The following is a 19,530-nucleotide window of genomic DNA, read 5'->3' as shown; positions in this document are numbered from 1 at the left end:
AACTCTACCTAACTCTACTGAGTCAAGAAGTGAGACAATGCTACGAATGTCAGTGAGGTTACTGCGGTATCGGGTATCGCGCTGCTAAGTCAGCAACGTTGTTTTGTAAAGCTTGCTGCCTTGTTTTGCCATACCTCTCCCTCCACATAAACTCGTTGGACTGCTGATCTACTACATAAACCTGAACGGACTACTGATCAACCTGCAATTTGGCGCGACAATCTGCAGAATTGCTTATTATCCCGGATAAGGGTGTAATGTTTCATAAAGTAGGCGTGTACAGGATATATTGTATACCACTTTTGTTTGCTGGTATGTAAATAGCTTGCTAGCTAGCTAGGGTGCGCTTTGTATCATAGAGGCTAGAAGAATACGCACCCCATTTAGCTGGGGGTGCGTATTGTACCATTGATCCATCGGTTAAGTGAAATACATCGATTAAGTGAAATGTAGCGTCAAATCAACAAAGATGTAGCTAGACTAGTCTCTTTCACAGCCCTCTTAACGCGCGCGAGGAGCGAAGAGGGAGCGGTTCACCGCCCCTTCGCCGCTTCTCTCTCTCGCGTTAATTAAGAGGGGCTGTGGAAGAGACTAGATCCTGGAGATAGGTCCAGGAGCTGAAAGTAATAGATATCTAATTACTTCGTACAAGAAGAGCGCGAACAGCTACATGATAATATCATCACGCATCCTACATGGTACCAGGAGAAGGCGGGCGTGTCCGCAGGGAATCCGACAGAAAACCTTAGTGGGTTTTTTTGGGGGTTTGGGGGTTTCCCAAGAAAACCCTTCGAAAACCCTTCGAAAACCCTGTAAAGTTACTGATACAATTACCCTGGAGGGTTTTCAAAACCCCTTCTAAAACCCCACAAAACCCGTTTCAAGGTTTTGAAGGGTTTTCGTTATCACTGGTGGTTTAAAAATAGTCTTTTGATATAATTTTGTATGGAAATGTCCTTAATCCGATTAATTAAATGGGATAGATATAAAATTGGATCAAATCAAGTCCCGCCTTAAATTAAATTGGCAGAGTGTACCTATTTATAGCATGTGGTCTATTAATAAAATAAAATAGATATTAAATAATTATTTAAATCCCGCCTTTGACATAGCGCGTTTTCAAGGTAGCATGTGTCACGAGTGCATACATGTACTTGAATTGTTCATTTATTACTATTCAGCTACTAGACCACACGGTACACTGCAGGCTTAGCTAGGTGATTAAAATATATCTACAAAACTAATGTCCTCGTGGCGATCGAAGGCTACGCGGTTTGCTAGTCTGCTTTTTCACTTGGTTTCTGATGATTCTCTTGCCCAGGTGATGAATCTCTGGCAGCAGCTGCGGTTTCTTCCAGTTGAACCGTCATGAGCGACGTTTGGTTGAGGACTCAGGAGATTTTATCGTTTTCTAATAGAAAGCAGTTGTTGTAGTTGCAGTAACGCAGACAAGAAGAGACAAGAGGTACCTGTATTTGTATTATCGAATCTTCTCCAAAAGCCTCAATCTCAGCCCCATGCATATTTGTAACAGGAAGAAACTGTCGACATCTCTGAGGTGTGGTAGGCCTCTTCATCGATGTTTTCACCTACGTACAATACCAACAGGAAATGTGAAGCATCTGAAGTTGTTAGCGACAATCAAAGTACCTAGCTGTTTCTGACAGCTAGACCACGTTCAACCAAGACCGTACAACAGCATAATTTCGTAGTTGAAGTCTAGATAAGACCATTGTAGATGACCATGCAGCAGCTACTGGAGCGTTGGCGTGACAAAGTATACCTATTGGATTAGGGACACGTCTTTGCTTGTTGCTGGACTGTGCTGTTGCAGGTGAAGGCATAGGATGCGTAATCCTCTTGCAGCCGCCGACGCTAGATGATCGCGAAAACAGATCGACCGTTGAACTTGAACTGCCGGTTGAGTCCAAGTGCCGTGTATTTGCTATTTGAACAGTGCGTGATGGTGATTGGCTACAGGCAAGGCTCCCGTTCAGGTACGATTTCCAAGCTTGATGCCGATTGGTTCGTTTCGATCCTCCTTGATCCTAATACTGATGTTGCAATACCGGTCACATCTGCTCAGTCTCCGGGTGGGATCCGTTTAGTCTCTAAATCATTCTAATTGCTAGTCTACTGCCCGCTAAGTATGAAAGTAAACAATAGCATCCTGTCTGGTAAGCGTGATCTTGGACCACGAGTGCACACAGGGTGGTAAATTGGCATGACTAGCAAACCATTCCAAAATTTTTTGTCCTCAATTCTAAAAAGTTAGAGAAAGAGAAAGAAATAGGAAAAGTGCAGCTCTGTCTAGGCTGTGAAACTAATGAGTTTTACTGAATAGTTTACAATTTACAAGTATGTAGTGAGGTGCCTCGGGATTCTAACACCTTGCTCGTGCCCACCGTGCGGTTTGATTTCTCTCTCACAATTTGTAGCAAGACCAATAAGCTGTAGTCCAAGTTAATTTGTGCGCTGTTCATGAAGTCAGGGCTGTAAGAAATTTCTTGAGAAACATTCTCAAGATTAGCATCTGTATACAACATTGACGAATTGCTAACTTGCATTACATTGTTCTGCTGCCATCTTTGGAACGATCTTCACCGAGTCCTAGATCAATAATTACTGCCGCGACTGGACAACAATTGTATATACCGGTAACTTGCAATTGACAACCCTAAATGGTTTGCTAGGGTTATGCAAGGGATCTGGGATGTTTCAGGGTTTTGAAGTGTTACAGTGGCTAGAGGACTGCACTACGAACTCGTGCCGTAGTTCAGTTGAGAGCATTTCATCTGCCTGTTTCTCTGTTGTAGTTGAGTTTACAGATGGAGAGGGTCACGACGTACGCTGCAAAATGCTGACAGCGCTTCTTGCAACCGAAATGTAAGGCAGAAGGCGTGGTTCAAGAGGTGTGGTGTTTCAAGCCTTGTGGTTTTACGTAGGCACGCCCTAGAAAACTCCACAAAACACCTAGAAATCTGACAGGGTTTTCTGTCGGATTCCCTGTGGTCCATCTTGACTGAGGCCAATGCCCGCAGAGGGTGAGTTGGCCACTGCTCGGAAGAAAAAGTTTGAGATTTAGAGCGACCAGGCAGGCTGACGAGAAGACACCATCGGATTTCAAGACCTCTTTATTGTTCCATGCAATTGATCGAATCACTTTGCCGCTATGAGATGAACCATCGCGACGGTGTGTGCCTTTCAAACCAGTCACTGAAGCAGGGGATCAGCAGCTACACTGTAGCTTCTACAAAAGGGAACCCGCATACTGTGTATACACGGCATGCTCACAGATGACCAAAAAGAGCACTCAGTGTGGAAAATTCCAGTGACTATCAAAAACAACCGTCTCTTGCAGCAAAGTAGATACAGGAGCAGAAGTTAGCGTTTTGCCGCGATCAGTATACAATTGACTTCATAACCGACCAAAGCTACACGTTTCCACGGCTTGCCTGTTACCTTATGGATCACAACAACCTCTTCCTGTTGACGGCCAGTGTATTGAATGAATGAATGATATATTTCTGTCGCACCTAAAAAGGTACAGTTCCCTCTTGGGGCAAACATAAAACAACTAAGACATAAGACGTAAGGCTAACAGACTACAAAATACACCAGCTACAACAGACAGCACAAATTGCAATATATCTACTTATTTGTCAAGTCTCGTTGGACAGTAGAATATATCGACACTTGAGGATTCACGTGGTACTGTATCATGCTAAGAAGAGTCGCTTTTGGGTCTAGGTGCCTGTGAGCACCTGGGACTACTCAATCACGTGGCGTCCGTGCGTATGGAAGAAAGGCGGAACCTGTTTTAGAAGGAGCGGGCATCCCAGATGTACCAAGACTCAGGCAGATCCAATAGCTACTCAGTATCAAGACGTCTTTGAAGGACTTGAGAATCTTACTTGTCATCCGTACAAGATTACACTTAAGAGCGATGCTAGCCCATACGCTAATTGCAACACCACGCAGAATTTCATTGCGCTATCATCAAAAGGTCGAAGATGAACTCATTTGTATGCTGACCCTCGATGTCATTGAAGAGGTTACCCAACCTACAGATTAGGTAAGTCCAATGGTTGTAGTCCTCAAACACAGTGGCGAAGTCAGGATTGGTGTGGACTATTCGCATCTAAATGGAGCAGTGAGACTTAAGCACAGCGGAAGAACTCTTTTCTAAATGCTGACCACATTTTTGACGCCTCATGGTCGATTTCGTTTCACTCGCCTTCCTTTCGGATTAAACTCAGGATCAGAATTTTTTACAGAGCAATGGCTACAATGCTAGAAGGAATCGAAGGCGCTACCTGCTATATATCGATGATGTCCTAATTTGGGGAAGCACAAAGGAACAGCATGATCTACGTCTCAGTCGGGTGCTACAGCGATGTCGCCAGCAGGGTTTGCGCCTGAACGTTGCCAATTGTCACTTTCGAGCAGCTCAAGTGAAATATTTTGGCCACTCCATTACAGCAGCTGGCTTACACCCAGATAGGAACAAGCTCCGTGCGTTGCTGTCAATGACAGCCCCTACCTCCCGTGATGATCGAGTTGCGACGATTTATTTCTTCCCAATTTATCAGAGGTGACAAGACCTTTAAGGAGCTGTTGAAAGACGACTCTTATTGGTTGTGGGGTCCAACCCAAGAAATCACATTCGTCAACCTAAAAAAACTGCTGACAAACGCAACCGTATTGGCGTTCTATACGCCAACGATCGTCTCGGCGGACGCATCGTCGTACGGAGTTGGTGCGGTGCTGCTGCAGGAGCAAGACGATGGCAGGCGTGCCCCTGTGGCATATGCGTCGTCCACATTGAACGACGCGGAGAAGCGATACTTCAAATCGAGAAAGAGGGCCTCGCCCTGACATGGGCATGTGAGAGGTTTGCAGTACCTTCTGGGTCAGACAAGTCCATTTAACCTGGAAAAGGATAACAAACCACTTGCCGATACTGAATGACAAAGATCTCAACCAGTGTCCACCTCGGCCACAGCGTCTAAAAATTCGCCTTTCTCCCGTTTTCATTATCAGGTGCCGTACAGTCTGTACGTTCCCGGAAAAGGTACTGTTGGTAGCTGACGCCCTGTTTTGTGCTTCTGTGGAGAATGCGAATGAGGAGATTGCAGAAGACTTGGAATCATACATCAATGCAGTAACGTTAGCGGAACTTCCCGTTTCTGACGTGCTATTTGGTCAGATTCGTCAAGCCACTGCAGAAGGCCCACAGTTGTCTGCTCTGTTGCTCTACGTGAGTGAAGGATGGCCTAGCTGTCAGCGATACGTTCGGCAAGAAGCAGGTCAGTTCTGGGATGGTCGTCATATGTTCAGTTGTGTATAGGGTTTAGTTGTTCGAGGGGATCAGATGGTGATACCTAAGCGGTTGCAGAAACAAATGTTGGAGAAGTCTAATGAAGGACATTTGTGGGCGGCGAAGTCCAAGGCAAGAGCATGGGAGCACATGTGATAGCCTGGGATGACTCGAGCTGTAGACGACCTGATTCTGCATGCGTTGGCAGGTGTGCTCAATCTAGGCAGCAATAACGAAAGGAGCCGTTCATGTCGACACAACTTCCGGACTACCCATGGCAACGAGTTGCCTCAGATCTGTTTGTATGTGGCGGCAAGCACTATCTGCTGATAGTCGATTACTAGTCCAGGTTTCTGGAAATTCATCTTGCTTTACACAAACATATCATTCGCAAATGGCATGAGTTCTCATGAGCAAAGAAGAAACGTCTGCCGTGGTGGAAGCAAGGACTTGTGTTTTGTCTCAACAAAGTAAACAAAAAATCTCATCAAGGATTGATTGTATGTTTACTCAAACTACTTCGTGACCAAAGTACAGCGGATGTAATAGCCGCCTGTCGTGAAATCTTCTTTTGTCAAGGCATTCCGGAGCAGGTAATAAGTGACAATGGCCCGCAGTACGCCAATAGAGATTCCGCGAGTTTGCTCGTGAATATGGCTTCAGTCATGCCACTTCATCCCACGACGTCCGCAAGGGAATGGAGTGGCTGAACGTACGGTTCAAAGAGTCAAAAATTTGATGCAAAAGTCGTCATACTCAGGTAGCGATTTCCAAATGGCGCTACTGGCTCACCGCACAAATCCTAACGCAATTACGGGAGTGTCACCAGCTCAACTCTTAATGGGAAGGCGGTTACGGTCCCGCGGATCCCCGTTCTGCCAAGGGCACTTCTTCTAAAATCGCGGGTGCTTCATCGGTTCGGGAGGCAGATAAGAAGACCAATGCATTTCAAACAAGCTACTACAACAAACATCACGGAACTAAACAATTGTCAGAGTTGTCCTCTGGCGATCAACTTCAGGTGTGGTATTGGGATACAAGAACGTGGAGGATTCCAGCGATACTAGTCAAGCGACTCGGTACTCGCTTCTATCTATCTGGTGCAGTTGTGTACTGGTTGCAAGCTGCGGCGCAGTCGTCATCTACAAGTTCGTTCAGACCAGGTGAATGAGATTGGGGCAGATGAAGAGCAGTACAATATACTCGTCGATGCTGACGAATATGGTGTAAACATAAATCCCACAAGGGTTGAAGAATAACAACATGCTGAGGCAACTCAGACCACACAAGGCAGGTGGCTATCACTCGCGCAGGAAGAAGAATGAAGAGTCCCAGTTGGAAAGAGAGCATTCCGGAGATATGCGCTTGCTGCTGGCTCCATTTTCGCTCGCTAATGGGAAATTTATACTAAGTTAGGTATCTGGGCGCTATCTCCGAGCAAACCCGACAGATGTACTTTAAGAACCTTTAACAACTTACAAACTGACGGGTCCATTCAAGAATTTCGTCCGCCAAGTGAAATGGTTTTTTGCAACAGATCATGTGAGCCTTACTGACGCAACCACGTTCCCGGAAAGGGTCTCTCTGTTGTTTTCGTCGCTTCAGGAACGGTGGAAACCGTCGTGCTACTTTTCAGACCGACCTTTTCTTGCGACTTTTTCTGTACTGCAACATTCGAGAGAATTGGCGTTTTGTGAGATTTTTGGCGTTAAAGGCAGTGGATGCTGTCGTTGATTGTGTTCTAACAGTTTACGAAGCACTCATCCGTACGCAGGAACACTTTCCGCGAACTTCCTCGATCACCGGACCTCGCTATTTCCGCTGCGCAGTTCTCTGGAGTGTTCCTTTTAGTGGTTGCGTTAACGTTTGTACTATTGCGTTTGAGTTTCCTGTTGGAGGGAAAGATGTAGACAGCAGAGTAAGGGCTAGACCCCGCAGAGACAGATCCGAGAGCTGGAAGTAATAGATACTGTATCTAAGACTTTGTACAAGAAGAGCGCGAAAAGCTACATCGCGCATCCTTCACTAGATAGAGTAGTCTGGGGTATTTCCGCACACGGGGCAATTCCGTACTTTTGAATACAATTACTTCTCATTTCTTTGAAGTTTCAAAAAAGAAGAAACGGAACGTGTGAGCACTCGCTGGATAGCTTATCGTTCTGCGCTTTAGGTAGCGGCAAATTACCTCTGTTTGTGAGCCGGAAAAAGTTTCTAGTTAGTGTTTTTCATGCAAAGGTGTAGAATCACTTCCTAGCTTTTTAGCTAGCAATTAAGTTGTTTGGTGACTTCATACTTTCCGAAGATAGAAAAACACTTACTGCTCGTGCATATCGCGGAAGCTGAAATTAGCTGATCACGAGAAACTTTTCGTCATTATGGGGGGCCTATAGTAGTGTGAAAAGTGGATATCATATCATTTTATTGTAAATTGCTATATATACTAAGCAAAAGACCATCAAAGAAGCAAGCATGCGTCTGTGAATGGTGCAGAGCCTGAGAGGAGAAGCAGACGACAAACTCAGTAACAACTATAGGGCGGACCCTAGATAGCATTCGCAGGAAACCTACAAAAACTTTAATTTTGCTTTATGCTCAAGTCGTAATTCTAACGGTTTGCAATCTATACACCAAGTGTTTGCAGCCATCAGAGAGAGAAACGGCAACTGTGCGGATAGCCCACCCCTGCCCATGACAAAGTCTCGCAATGAAGAGTCACAGGGTGTCAATTCGAGTCACTGCGAGTCACGAAGAATTTTGGCGAGTCATGGCGACACACGGTGAGTCACTGCGACTTCTGGCGAATCACAGCTAGAGTCGCAGTGACTCGCAACGAATCATATGTTGAACAATTCACTGTGAATTCACCCTACGTGTCTATGTGAGCAATCCACTGTGTCGATCGAGGTCTAGTCACCAAGTGTGAGTGATTCACTCTCTATACACGGCTGCATCTATAGGCAATTCAATCGTTAGATTCAAACGTTAGATCTATTGAAGTCGTACGGTAGCATAGATGTTACCAATTGATCCTACAAATCTACGTTGCGTGTTCTGGAGTCTTGGCAATTGCACTATTACTAATGATGAACGGTACATCTAGACCTTTGAATAGATTGTTTCCAAGATGTACAGTGCTACATTTTTGTCAACTCTATTTACGGAATGTTACGGTGGAGAATATGAAGAGGACTTGGAGGAGTGTCAGATCCTGGCCAGCACATGCGATATTCAGCGTCGCCGTCATAATGTCTCGTTTTCAGAAAGACGGCAGAAAGAAGAAACGCGATTCTGCATTTTCAGGCTATGAGAAATGTACGAAGGGCCTATGGGCTGCTCGTTAACTGCAAATTAATGCACGTACGTACGAGCACGTACACGTACGTACGTGTCTATATATATCTAAATGACTATAGCCATGTTTCGGCGGTGACAGTTGAGTTGACCAGAAGCGTCGCAAAACAACCAAGGCCATTGCGAAATGTACTATTACCTAATCCTTTAGGCGGCCTGCTCTTGAACTGCACACGTGTGCGTGCATGGTTTGATTTTTGCGTGTGTAGGTCTACACAACGATCGAGATGTTCTTGCTGTGACAGTCAAGTTTAACGAAGACCGGAGGCGACGAAAAATAATGAAGGTCGGCCTTACTGACAATGTCTGGGACTTGTACAAGAAATGAAAGCTAACTAGAATGTGTATAGTTGTTAGTGGTGTGCCAAGCGTATTAGTGTAGACAAATATGCAAGCATTATACGTCGTATATGTAAGCAATCTTGTAGTGTCTAGCACTCTAATTCACAACACAACGAAGCCCGCCAGCGCAGTCGCCTCTCCCAAAACAACCATAGAGCTATCTCTTCCCTCTAAACTGTCTAAGTTTCCGCATTAATTCACTACAAATCCAGTCTTTCCAGGAGTCTCGAGAAACCCGTGGGGAATGCCGGAATCTTGTTTCTAGTTGTTGATCAGCCTCTGTCTCCGCTTGTTCCGTTGGCTGCTGATTGGTGACATCCAAAGCGTTTGTTTCAGGTCTGCTGTTTTCTGTTGGCGACCTTGTGCTCTCCAGTCCTTGCTGCTGATCTACCCCAACGTTGGGAATGTCCTCCATCATTCTTGGTCTACTGTCCGTCATTGATTGTCTATCTCAAACCTGATCCATGTGTCGCTTGACTAACCGTCCGTCATCAAACCTCACCCTAAGGATAATGGTCCCGTTTGACTTTCAACCACGCCTGCTAACCAATTCTGGCCACTGCAAAAGTTACGTACAAACACTGTTTGCCCCGTCTTCAGATTCCGGTAACTGCAGGAGTTGTCATGATCCTTCCTCTGCTGCTCTTGCTCCCCTTGCCTTTCTCGCCAGATCCGGATACAGTACGTCTAGACAACTTCTTGGTCTCCATCCCATCAGGATCACAGCTGGCACTCTGTGGGTGCCATTTGTGGTACACATTTCCAGTGGTCTCTGGTTGTTTTTCATTCGCTTCATGGCTGCCTTGAAGGTTTGAACCGCCCTCTCGGCCAGCCCATTAAGAGGACGGGTGATAGGGTGCCGTTATAATACGCACAATTCCTTTGGTCTTCATGAAGTTCCCAAATACTTGGTTCGTAAAGGCAGAGCCATTATCACTGACAATGATTTCAGGTAGTCCGTGTGTTGTAAAAATTGGCTTCAGCACCCAAGTGGTAGGTCCAGTTGCGGGAAACCTCAGTGGTTTACTTCCAACCATTTGGAGTACGCATCAGCCAGTATATAGGACCACCGCCCCAAGAATGGTCCAGCAAAGTCGATATGTAATCTCGACCACGCACGTTCTGACTGTGCCCAAGGGTGAAGAGGCGCGTTTGGTGGTGATTGCTGATGTTCTTGGTATGTGTCGCAAGACTGCTCTCTTCTCCATATCAGCGTCCAATCCAGGCCATCAGACGTAACTTTGTGCTAGGCTCTTCATTCTAGATACGCCCAGGTGAGCCACATGTAATTCCTCCAACACCATCGGCCACGCCTTCTGAGGTATAATAACCCATGACCCCCACAGTACAACCACCCAAGACACTTAGCTCGTGCCGGCGATTCCAGTAAGGTCGGAACTCGGAGTCCACTTCTCTTGGCCAACCACTCAACACATAGTGCCTGATAGGTGCCAGTTTGTCCATCTCTGTCTGTAAATTGCCGAAGCTGTACAGTTGTTATCAGTCTGGCAGGGGTCATTTCCAAGATGTGCAGTGATAGCACCGGTTCACTGGCGTCCTCTGTCACTTCCAGTTTAACAGGCAAAGGTAAACGATTGAGCGCATCGGTGTTGGCATTTGTCATCCCTGGTCGATAACGTAGTTTGTACTGATAGCCAGACAACATTTTTGCCTAACGCTGCATTCGACCTGATGCCATCAAGGCACGCCCTTATTCTCTCCTAACAGCGAGGCCAACGGCTTGTGGTCGGTAAGGATTGCACTGCTCTTCCACTCAAGTATTGGTGGAAATTGTTCACTCCGAACAGTAATGCGAACGCTTCACGGTCTATCTGCGCATATATCCTTTCTGCTTCAGCCACGTTCCTGAATGCGAAAGCGATTGGTCGCTCAGTACCGTCGTGTAGCCGGTGTGAAAGTACAGCTCCTACCTTGTACGGTGAGGCATCACAGGCTAAGACGACTTCCTGCCTCAGGTCAAAATATATCATCACCTGACTAGACTGGAGAGCCTCCTTCGCTCGTCTGACCGCTTCGCTATGCTCATCTTTCCACTGCCAACGTCCGTTCTGGCGCAACAGCAGATAACAAAGGAGCCAGCCTTGAAGCCAGCTTCGGTAAAAACCGCCCATAGTAATTAATCATAATCAACAAGGATCATAACTCCGTAACATTTTTGGGTTCAGGTGCAGCGTGAATAGCCATCACCATCACTTTCTTCTTGTCTTGTGCTAGCCCCTGGTTATTCATAGAAGGGTGTAGGTAACTGATTTCATTCTGCAAAAACGCCCGTTTAGCCAGCTTTAGCCGCAATCCCGAGTTGGCTAGGCGTTGTAGTACCATTTCTAGGTTCAGCAAGTGTTCCTCAAGTCAACGACGTCCGGTCACTAGAAAATCGTCTAAGTAGGCCATTGTCATGGGAATATCCTGAAGGAGGGTGTCCATTACTCTTTGAAAAAGCTGGACCCGAGGCCACCCCAAACGGCAGGCGTTTGTACTTGAACAATTCCAAGTGAGTACACTTATGACTACGTACTTCTGCGATATCTCATCAAGCGCCACCTGCTGATAAGCTTGGCTCAGATCTAACTTGGTGAACAGCTGACCTCCAGCTAAAGAGGCAAATATATTATTGATCTTGGGCAATGGGTATTTCTCACAAGGATCAGCCTGGTTAATCGTCAACCTAAAGTCACCACATATCCTGATTGAACCGTCCTTTTTAAAACCAGTACTACCAGAGCAGCCCAATCAATCGGAGAATGAAACAACTTCTATAATTTTGTCTTGTTCCAACTGTCTTAACTTCTGTTCGACTAGCTTTTTGTGCGCATATAGTACGGGCCTAGGCTTGAAAAACGGAGGTGAGGAATCTGATCTCACTGCTATCGATGCTGTTGTTCCCTCCAGTAGTCCCATCTCCTCCTTGAATACTTCCTGGATTTGCTGATAAATTCTAACTGTTGAATCCTTCCTTCTTCCTGTATGTTCTACCAATGGTATGGAGGTGGAATATCTCTTCCCATTTCAGTTTTAAGGCCTGCATCCAGTTTCTACCGAACAAATTTGGACCCTTGCCTTTGACAATGATCAATGGCAGGGAAGTCACCTGCTGTCCATATCTCACTTTCACATCTGTTTCACCAACCAAAGTTAGTGATTCTCCTGAATATGTCCGTAATTGTACTTGTGGCCTACCCAATCCGGGGCCTTCCGTTTAGACCATAATGCCTTGAAATCAGATTTATTCACAAATGTTACCGCTGCCCCTGCAGCTGAGTCTATCTCGATCTCCACCTTCTGTTGATTAATCATAACCTCTACCTTGTGTTGCTTCACTCTATTGCCATCCCCACTATGAGTACCGCGTTCATTGCCGTCTCTAATCTGATTCCGTAAATCCTCTTCTTGTCTTGTTTGGTGGGCTGCCTTTGTTTCTCCTTGTTGATTTGACGGACTTCGGCACGCTCTTGCGATAGATAGCCTCGTTTCTTGCACTTCCTACACTCTGATGTCTGAAAGCAGCATGACTTGGGAAGATGCCAACCCAAACAACGATAGCTTTTTTTGGTGTATGGTCCTAGGCATAGGAGTGGATCGGGCATATAGCCCGACCAGATTTTGAAAAATTGACTTTCACCAGTCGACGATTGACACTACTTCCGGTTTAGGCATAGACGATTAAATAAGTAATATATTTGTAGATGGTTTATCCGCTTTGTTAGTAGACATGATCGTTTGCTCCTTAGTGTATGTAATCAACAATTTTACAACAGTTTGACAATACTGTATTGCTTCAATACATTAGCACTCTACATTGGGGCATCGAGGCCATTCTTACTGTGTGCATGCGTGTAACCATGTCTTGTCCCACTTCTCCCGTGAAGGACGTAGCTGTACCAGAGCAACTCCCCCCATCAACCAACGACGTTCAAGTTTCCAAAAAGATTCTTTGGAGTGACAAACCGTAGTTTTAACCTAGCTGGTTTGCTAGGTGGCGGTTTCTTCACTATAATGAGACTGAAGACGCGGTGTATTGTCACACCTGCTTGCTGGGAGACTGTACGCGTCGTCTTGTTCCTGCTGTTGCTGACGAATCTTTTGTAAGCATTCTAGAAAGTCTGTGGTACTGTATATATATTATTTATTTAGTGCACGGTTTGTCTGACTAATTCTTTCTAATTAATTAGTATATTATTTAAATCTGAACTTAAGTACTGATAGTTGAAAAGTGAATATCGTATTGAAAACAACGAAATTTCTAGATATAGTTGCTGCTTAGGTAACACGAGGATTTGCAAATTGGAAAAATGCCACTACTTCAGTCAAGAACCATGAAATGTCTGCTGCTCATCGGGCTGCTGTTGAAGTCATGCTGACACTTCCAGCTGCAAGTAAGGATATTGGTGACCACCTATCACAACAACACGCTGTAGCAAAGACTAGAAACAGAGGCTTTCTATCACATTTCATGATCGGTCAAGTATTTGAGTAGGCAAGGCCTAGCTTTGAGAGGACACGGAGATGACACTGATGGCAACCTGAAGCAGTTACTCAAGATGAAAGCTGAAACTGATCATAATTTAGCTGCACGGTTGGAGAGGAAGGATAACACATACATGAGCCCCACCATTCAGAATGAAATTCTCAAAGTAATGGGATTGAACCTGCTGAAGAAACTTGCTGCAGAGTTTCATAAATCTTCGTTCGTGACCATAATGGCAGATGAAACTAGAGATGCATCTAACACAGACCAGGTGGTTTGGGTGATCTGTAGGGTTACTGAATGCTTTGAAGTTCATGAGGAGTTTGTAAGCATGTATCAGGTACCATGTACTGATGCTGAGACTCTTACAGCAGTAATCAGTGATGATTTTACAAGAATGAAGTTGACTTTCAAGAAATTGCGACGCCAATTCTATGATGGGGCAAGTGCGATGAGTGGCATTAAAAGTGGCGTAGCTGAGCGAATACGCAAAATAGAGCCTAGAGCACTCTTTACCCATTGTTATGGCCATTCTCTCAGCCTTGCTGCTAGTGACATGATAAAGCAGGTGAAGTTGTTGAAGGACTCACTAGGAGTTACTCATGAGATAACAAAACTCATCAAGTATTCTCCACGTCGGGAGAGAATATTCCAAAGATTGAAAGAGAATCTTCCAAGCTAATCAAAGACTGGGATAAGAGTTCTTTGTCCTACAAGATGGACTGTAAGAGCTGATTCCCTTGCCAGCATAATCGATAATTACGTGGTTCTACTTAGCACGTGGCAGGAGTCCTTAGAAATTGTTCATGATACCGCAATGAAGGCCAGAATACATGGTGTGCAGGCACAGATGAAGACATTTCAGTTTTTCAATGGAGCTGTTCTTGGGGAGAAATTGTTGAGACACACTGACAACCTCAGCAAGACACTGCAACATAATCAAATATCTGCAGCAGAAGGTCAACAACTGGCACAGATGACTGTAAGGACGTTGAAAACGCTGCACAGCGAACAAGCCTATGATCTGTTCTGGTTTGAAGTAAACAAGAAGGCTGGAAATCTCAATATTCCAGAACCTGAATTACCTCGCCAGAGAAAACGCCCTCGAAGGTTGGAGGAAGGTGCCGCAGAACCTTTTTTTCACGGTGATGTCAAGTCTTACTACTTGCAAATATACGAGGCCGTTGATGTAATAATTAATTGCATTGAAACAAGATTTGACCGAGATTATGCAAGGTATTTGTCTGTAGAATCACTTCTTACAGCAATTTCACTACAACAAGACTACCATCATGACTGGGAAAGTCGACATCGCAAGAAAGCAATACTGGTAGGGCAACTTGAATTAATGTGTGACTTTTATTACAATGACGATTTTGACATAAGCCAATTGAAAGTACAGCTTGAAACGTTTGCTACCAACTTCTGCAAAGACGCGGACACCACGAAAGTTACTGTTTATGACGTCAGACAATATTTTGTGTCCTTAAGCCCTGGGAAGAAATTGCTCATGTCACAAGTCTGTCGACTCTTGCAGCTAATTTAGTCATGCCTGCAACGAATGCCACGTCTGAAAGATCTTTCAGTGCACTGCGTCCTGTAAAGAACTACTTGAGGACGACCATGCTACAGGAGGGGCTGAATTACGTAATGCTTTTACATGTGCATAAAGAGTCGGTTGATGTAGCATGTCTATCTGCACTATCTACGTAAACGTATCATTGTTTAGTATTTATATTGTATAATTACAGAACTATTGTAAGCGGAAAGATGCTTTAAAATGGAAATCAAAGATTAGTAAATAACAAAATAGTAAAATATGATGAAGAAACGTTCAAACGTGTCAAGCTGATTTTGAAGTCGCAGCTAGCGCGCGCTAGTGCCGCCTAATAGCGCGCGTTAGGCCCCACTACTTCTAATTTGCTTCCTACGCCTCTGAGGTCCCTCCTACTTGATGTTTGATGTACTGCCACTGGTGCTTGATTACTGGTGCTTGATTTGCTGTTGATGCAAGACCACCTTTTTGCATTTCTAGTGAATTCTTCGTAGCTGTTTCCATCGCTCGAGCAATCCGCAGGGCGTCGAGTTGACTTCTTGCAAGAGTCTCCGCTGAATCTTCTCTTCCGTACACCCCCGTCTGTCTCTTAACGTGTCTGAGAGAGTGTCCCCAAAGGCACAGTCTATCGATAATCGATGCAATCCCATCACAAAATCCGCCACAGACTCACCTTCTTCCCTGTTACAACTGTTAAATCTAAACCGTTGTAGAATAACAGAAGGCTTTGGCCTCAATGTGTCGTCATAGACTTCAGCGGCGTGTCTAGACGGGGGCGCGAGGGGCGCGTGCCACCCCCTCAATATTATCGACCTTGATTTTCTGTTCAAGAGGTCATCTTTCTCCTCAGAATGTGAGTACCAATTTGCCGTCTAGACACGCCAATTGTCCAGCCCTGATGTACGACGGAGAGGTCTGGAAGTTCGAGGCTAATCGATTCGCTGAAGACTCAAAGTTGTCCAGATGTCGAACAGTCAACCCAAGCGTCCTGCACAGCAGAAAATTGATGGATTTTTTGCAAAGCGAACTTGTGTTGCGGACTGTGATGACTCCTCTGAGAAGTCTGACAGTCACCCCATCGTCTGTAGTATTCATGACGTTTCCGGAGAAGTCCCAGTCAAGTCTGCTGTTTCCGAACCTCAAGTTGAATCTGAGGTAGATACTAGTGTTGATTCTCCTAACTAGCCATTCATCGCCGTCCGTCAATCTTGTAATACGCGATGTCTTGGATGGAAACTCAGTAAGTGACGCTCAAAAGCTGGAGATTATCCGAGAGAGGAAGCCAGCAGCTGGTTGTTCATTGCCGTTCTCCCATGTCAAGGACAAGAGGAAACAGTCACGAACGTCACAACGGTTCCTCCAGAGAAGTCTTTTTGACAAGCATCAGTTGTTAGGCTACTATGATGGTGATGGTGATTTGTCCAAGGCTGGTGTTTTCTGCATACCTTGTGTTCTCTTCCCAACTGTCCACCGTGATGGATCACGCAGAGCTGATAATCTTATCACGAAATTCCATCGTAATTTCAAAATGATTAGTGGAGATGCTGATATTCATGGTGGACTTTAGTACTATGCTGACTCAATGTTCAAGCTTAAAGAGTTCACATCCATTTCAGCCAATCTTCAGCAACGTATTGATGCAACGATCAGTCAAAGATCACAAGAGCGGGTGCGCAAAAACAGGGACATCCTATTCTCCATTCTTCATTGCCTTGAATTTGCTGGTAGACAGAGTTTGTCCCTTCGGGTCATCGTGATAATCTTACTAGTGATGGTGATCCGCAAAGCAACTTTCACGCCCTCATTCGCTTTTTGCTGTGGCATCAGGTGATTTCATTCTCAAACAGCATCTGGAAAGTTGTCCCAAGAATGCCCAGTATCTTTCAAACACTGCACAGAATCAGCTGATGTTGTGTATGGGTGATGAGCTGATTGCAACCATTGTGAGAGAAATCAAGAAATCGCATTTCTATGGCATACAGGCAGATGAGGTCACGGATGTAAGCGGACGAGAGCAGCTTGGCATTTCAGTTCGATATGAAAAGGAGGTAGAAGCAGTGGAGAAACTAATAGCGTTTGTGGAATGCAAGTCTATAACTGGATCCGCTATCAGCAGCAAGATCTAGAGTGAGCTACAACGTGTTGGTTTGGATCCAAAACGATGCTGCGCCCAGACGTACGACGGTGCAGGATCAATGAGTGGTCATCTAAACGGATGCCAAGTTATATTCAGAGAAGTTGTTCCTGAGGCACGATACTTTCATTGTGCAAGTCATCAGTTAAATCTCGCTCTTACTAAGGCTTGTGCGGTTAATCTGTTCAATGTATGCTATTCGATTTGCAAGCTCTTGGGGTATTTTTCAAATACTCCCCTAAGAGACAGCGCTGCCTAGAAACTTGCACTGCCGTGCTTAACCTAGACCGAAAGCAGAAGGGGAAATTGGAGATATGTAGCCTGACGTTAAAGTTGTTGTCTGCAACACGTTGGGTTGAGCGTCATATCGCCATTTCTGATTTCATCAAGATATACGAGGCCACCATTTACTGCCTTGAGGTAATCTGTGGCCAAAGTCCAGTTCCATCCATTGATCAGCAGTCAGAAGCTCGCATGGCCCACCCAGAAGAAATCAATACGTTTGACGCTAAGTCCGTGATGGAGGCAAATGGTCTGCTACGAGCCCTGTCATCGGACAAGTTCATTGTCACTCTTCATTGCAATGCGTTTGTTTCTGGCTACTTGAAGGGCCTCAGTGTTCTTCTACAAGGGTCTCACTTGGATATCCTCGAGGCCTACTTAGAGATTTCCAACACTGTTCAGCTCTTCCAAGAGCACAGGGAAAAGGCTGTGGACACATTTCGCAACATATACGACTCCATCTGCTTGATGACTAGTCTGTTTGGAAGAGACACGTCAGAAATTCCTCGTTTGGCGGCACGTCAAACTCTTCGAAGCAATCTTCCTGTATCAAGTCCCGATTCATATTGGCGGGCATCTGTATTCATACCCTCTATAGATTCTTTGATTTCAGAGTTGTGTAGTCGGTTCACTAGTCTCTCTGAAAAGGCCGTTCAAGCCCTTCTCCTTCTCCCTGCCAACATGAGAAATTTAAAAGAGGAGAACATCATCAACATCTTTAGTGCTTATGAGTCAGACCTACCCGATGCTTCATCCTACTCAGCTGAGATCAACCGATGGCGCAAGAAGTGGGACAATGCGTTCCAGACACGTGAGACTCTCCCAGTTACTTTGAAGGAGACAATGGAGGCGACAAATTCCTTGCTGTATCCAAATATAGCGCGAATTCTACACCTTCTTGTCGTCATTCCTGTCACATCAGCTAATGTCGAACGCGCTAACTCAGCACTCAAGTTAATCAAAACGAATCTACGAAGCACAATGTCACAGGCCCGTCTGAATGCTCTGGTTTTGTTGTTCTGCCACCAGTCTGTACCTTTAATTAAACATTGATGCAGTTGTCAATCGTTTCGCGCAAGCACACCCTAGACCTATGTTGCTCCTGAATCCAGTTCAGGATGAATCTGTTGCTCCTCTTAACACTTCTAATCTCTTAGTTGAGTAAATATATCTAGTCACTCAAATGCTATCTCTTCTTGATGTCGGTATTTCTTCTAGTCATTTAAAATGGTGAATTACTTTTGTTAGCTTCTCTGGTAAGAAAAATTTCTCTTGATCTATACCTTCAACGAATTATGCATGTTCTAGTCTCATATATGGCATAGTGCTGGCATAGTGTATATTAATATTGATTATCCTGTCTTAGATCAATGCATTTGTACATTAGATATACTGTATAAGCTGTGCCCCCACCTCAGCAAAATCCTGGAACCGCCGCTGATAGTCGACTGCATCCGGTGTCTGCGGCGCGAGAAGATTGCGAATGAGTTTGTATGTTTGAGCGCCACAGACGCTCAACTACACTGCCTTGTGTCAGTCACCTTGTTCGCGGTAAAGTAAAACCCTAGCCGTTCGACGTAGTGTTCCCATTCATCTGGAGTTCCATTGAAGGTTCCCACTTTCCCGATCATCGACGCCATGTTTCGTTCTTTGCCTCGTCGCCAATATATGTCTAGCACTCTAATTCAACAACACAACGAAGCCCGCCAAACTAGCACTGCGCAGGCGCCTTAGAGGCACCCCAAAAAACCCTAGAACTATTACAAATCTATCCAACGGACTGTGATATCGATTATTGTACACAACTCACAGCGATCTCGAAGCCAAGTCACTGTGATCCCGAAGCGAAATCCTCGTGACTCCCAGCGATCTCGAATCCAATTCTCTGTGATCTCGAAGCGATTGTACAGGGACTATTTGGTCGTGGAGACCATTTGGTCGCGGGCAATTATCTCGCTCCTATTTGGTTCTCGAGACCATTTAACTAGGGCTTATTTGGTTTCGGCCACCTGCAGGAACTAGAGCGCGGCCCCGTTCCTCGGACACCATCATATTCCGGA

General features: G+C 45.2%; 1 protein-coding gene across 1 annotated transcript; it reads left to right on the top strand.

Annotated features, from left to right (window-relative positions):
* The first annotated feature begins 16,017 nt into the window (after window positions 1-16,017).
* LOC134181523 (52 kDa repressor of the inhibitor of the protein kinase-like) lies at window positions 16,018-18,857 on the top strand. Its single transcript, XM_062648797.1, has 7 exons — window positions 16,018-16,209; window positions 16,622-16,723; window positions 16,783-16,881; window positions 16,953-17,102; window positions 17,229-17,378; window positions 17,432-18,478; window positions 18,837-18,857. Exons 1-7 carry the CDS (start codon window positions 16,018-16,020, stop codon window positions 18,855-18,857), a joined length of 1,761 nt encoding a protein of 586 aa, XP_062504781.1.
* Window positions 18,858-19,530: the final 673 nt, after the last annotated feature.

This window comes from Corticium candelabrum, chromosome 6 (assembly GCF_963422355.1).
Source record: "Corticium candelabrum chromosome 6, ooCorCand1.1, whole genome shotgun sequence".
Classification (NCBI taxonomy): Eukaryota; Metazoa; Porifera; class Homoscleromorpha; order Homosclerophorida; family Plakinidae; genus Corticium; species Corticium candelabrum.
The sequence above is the reverse complement of the archived record's forward strand: the minus strand, read 5'-3'. Positions and strand labels throughout refer to the sequence as shown.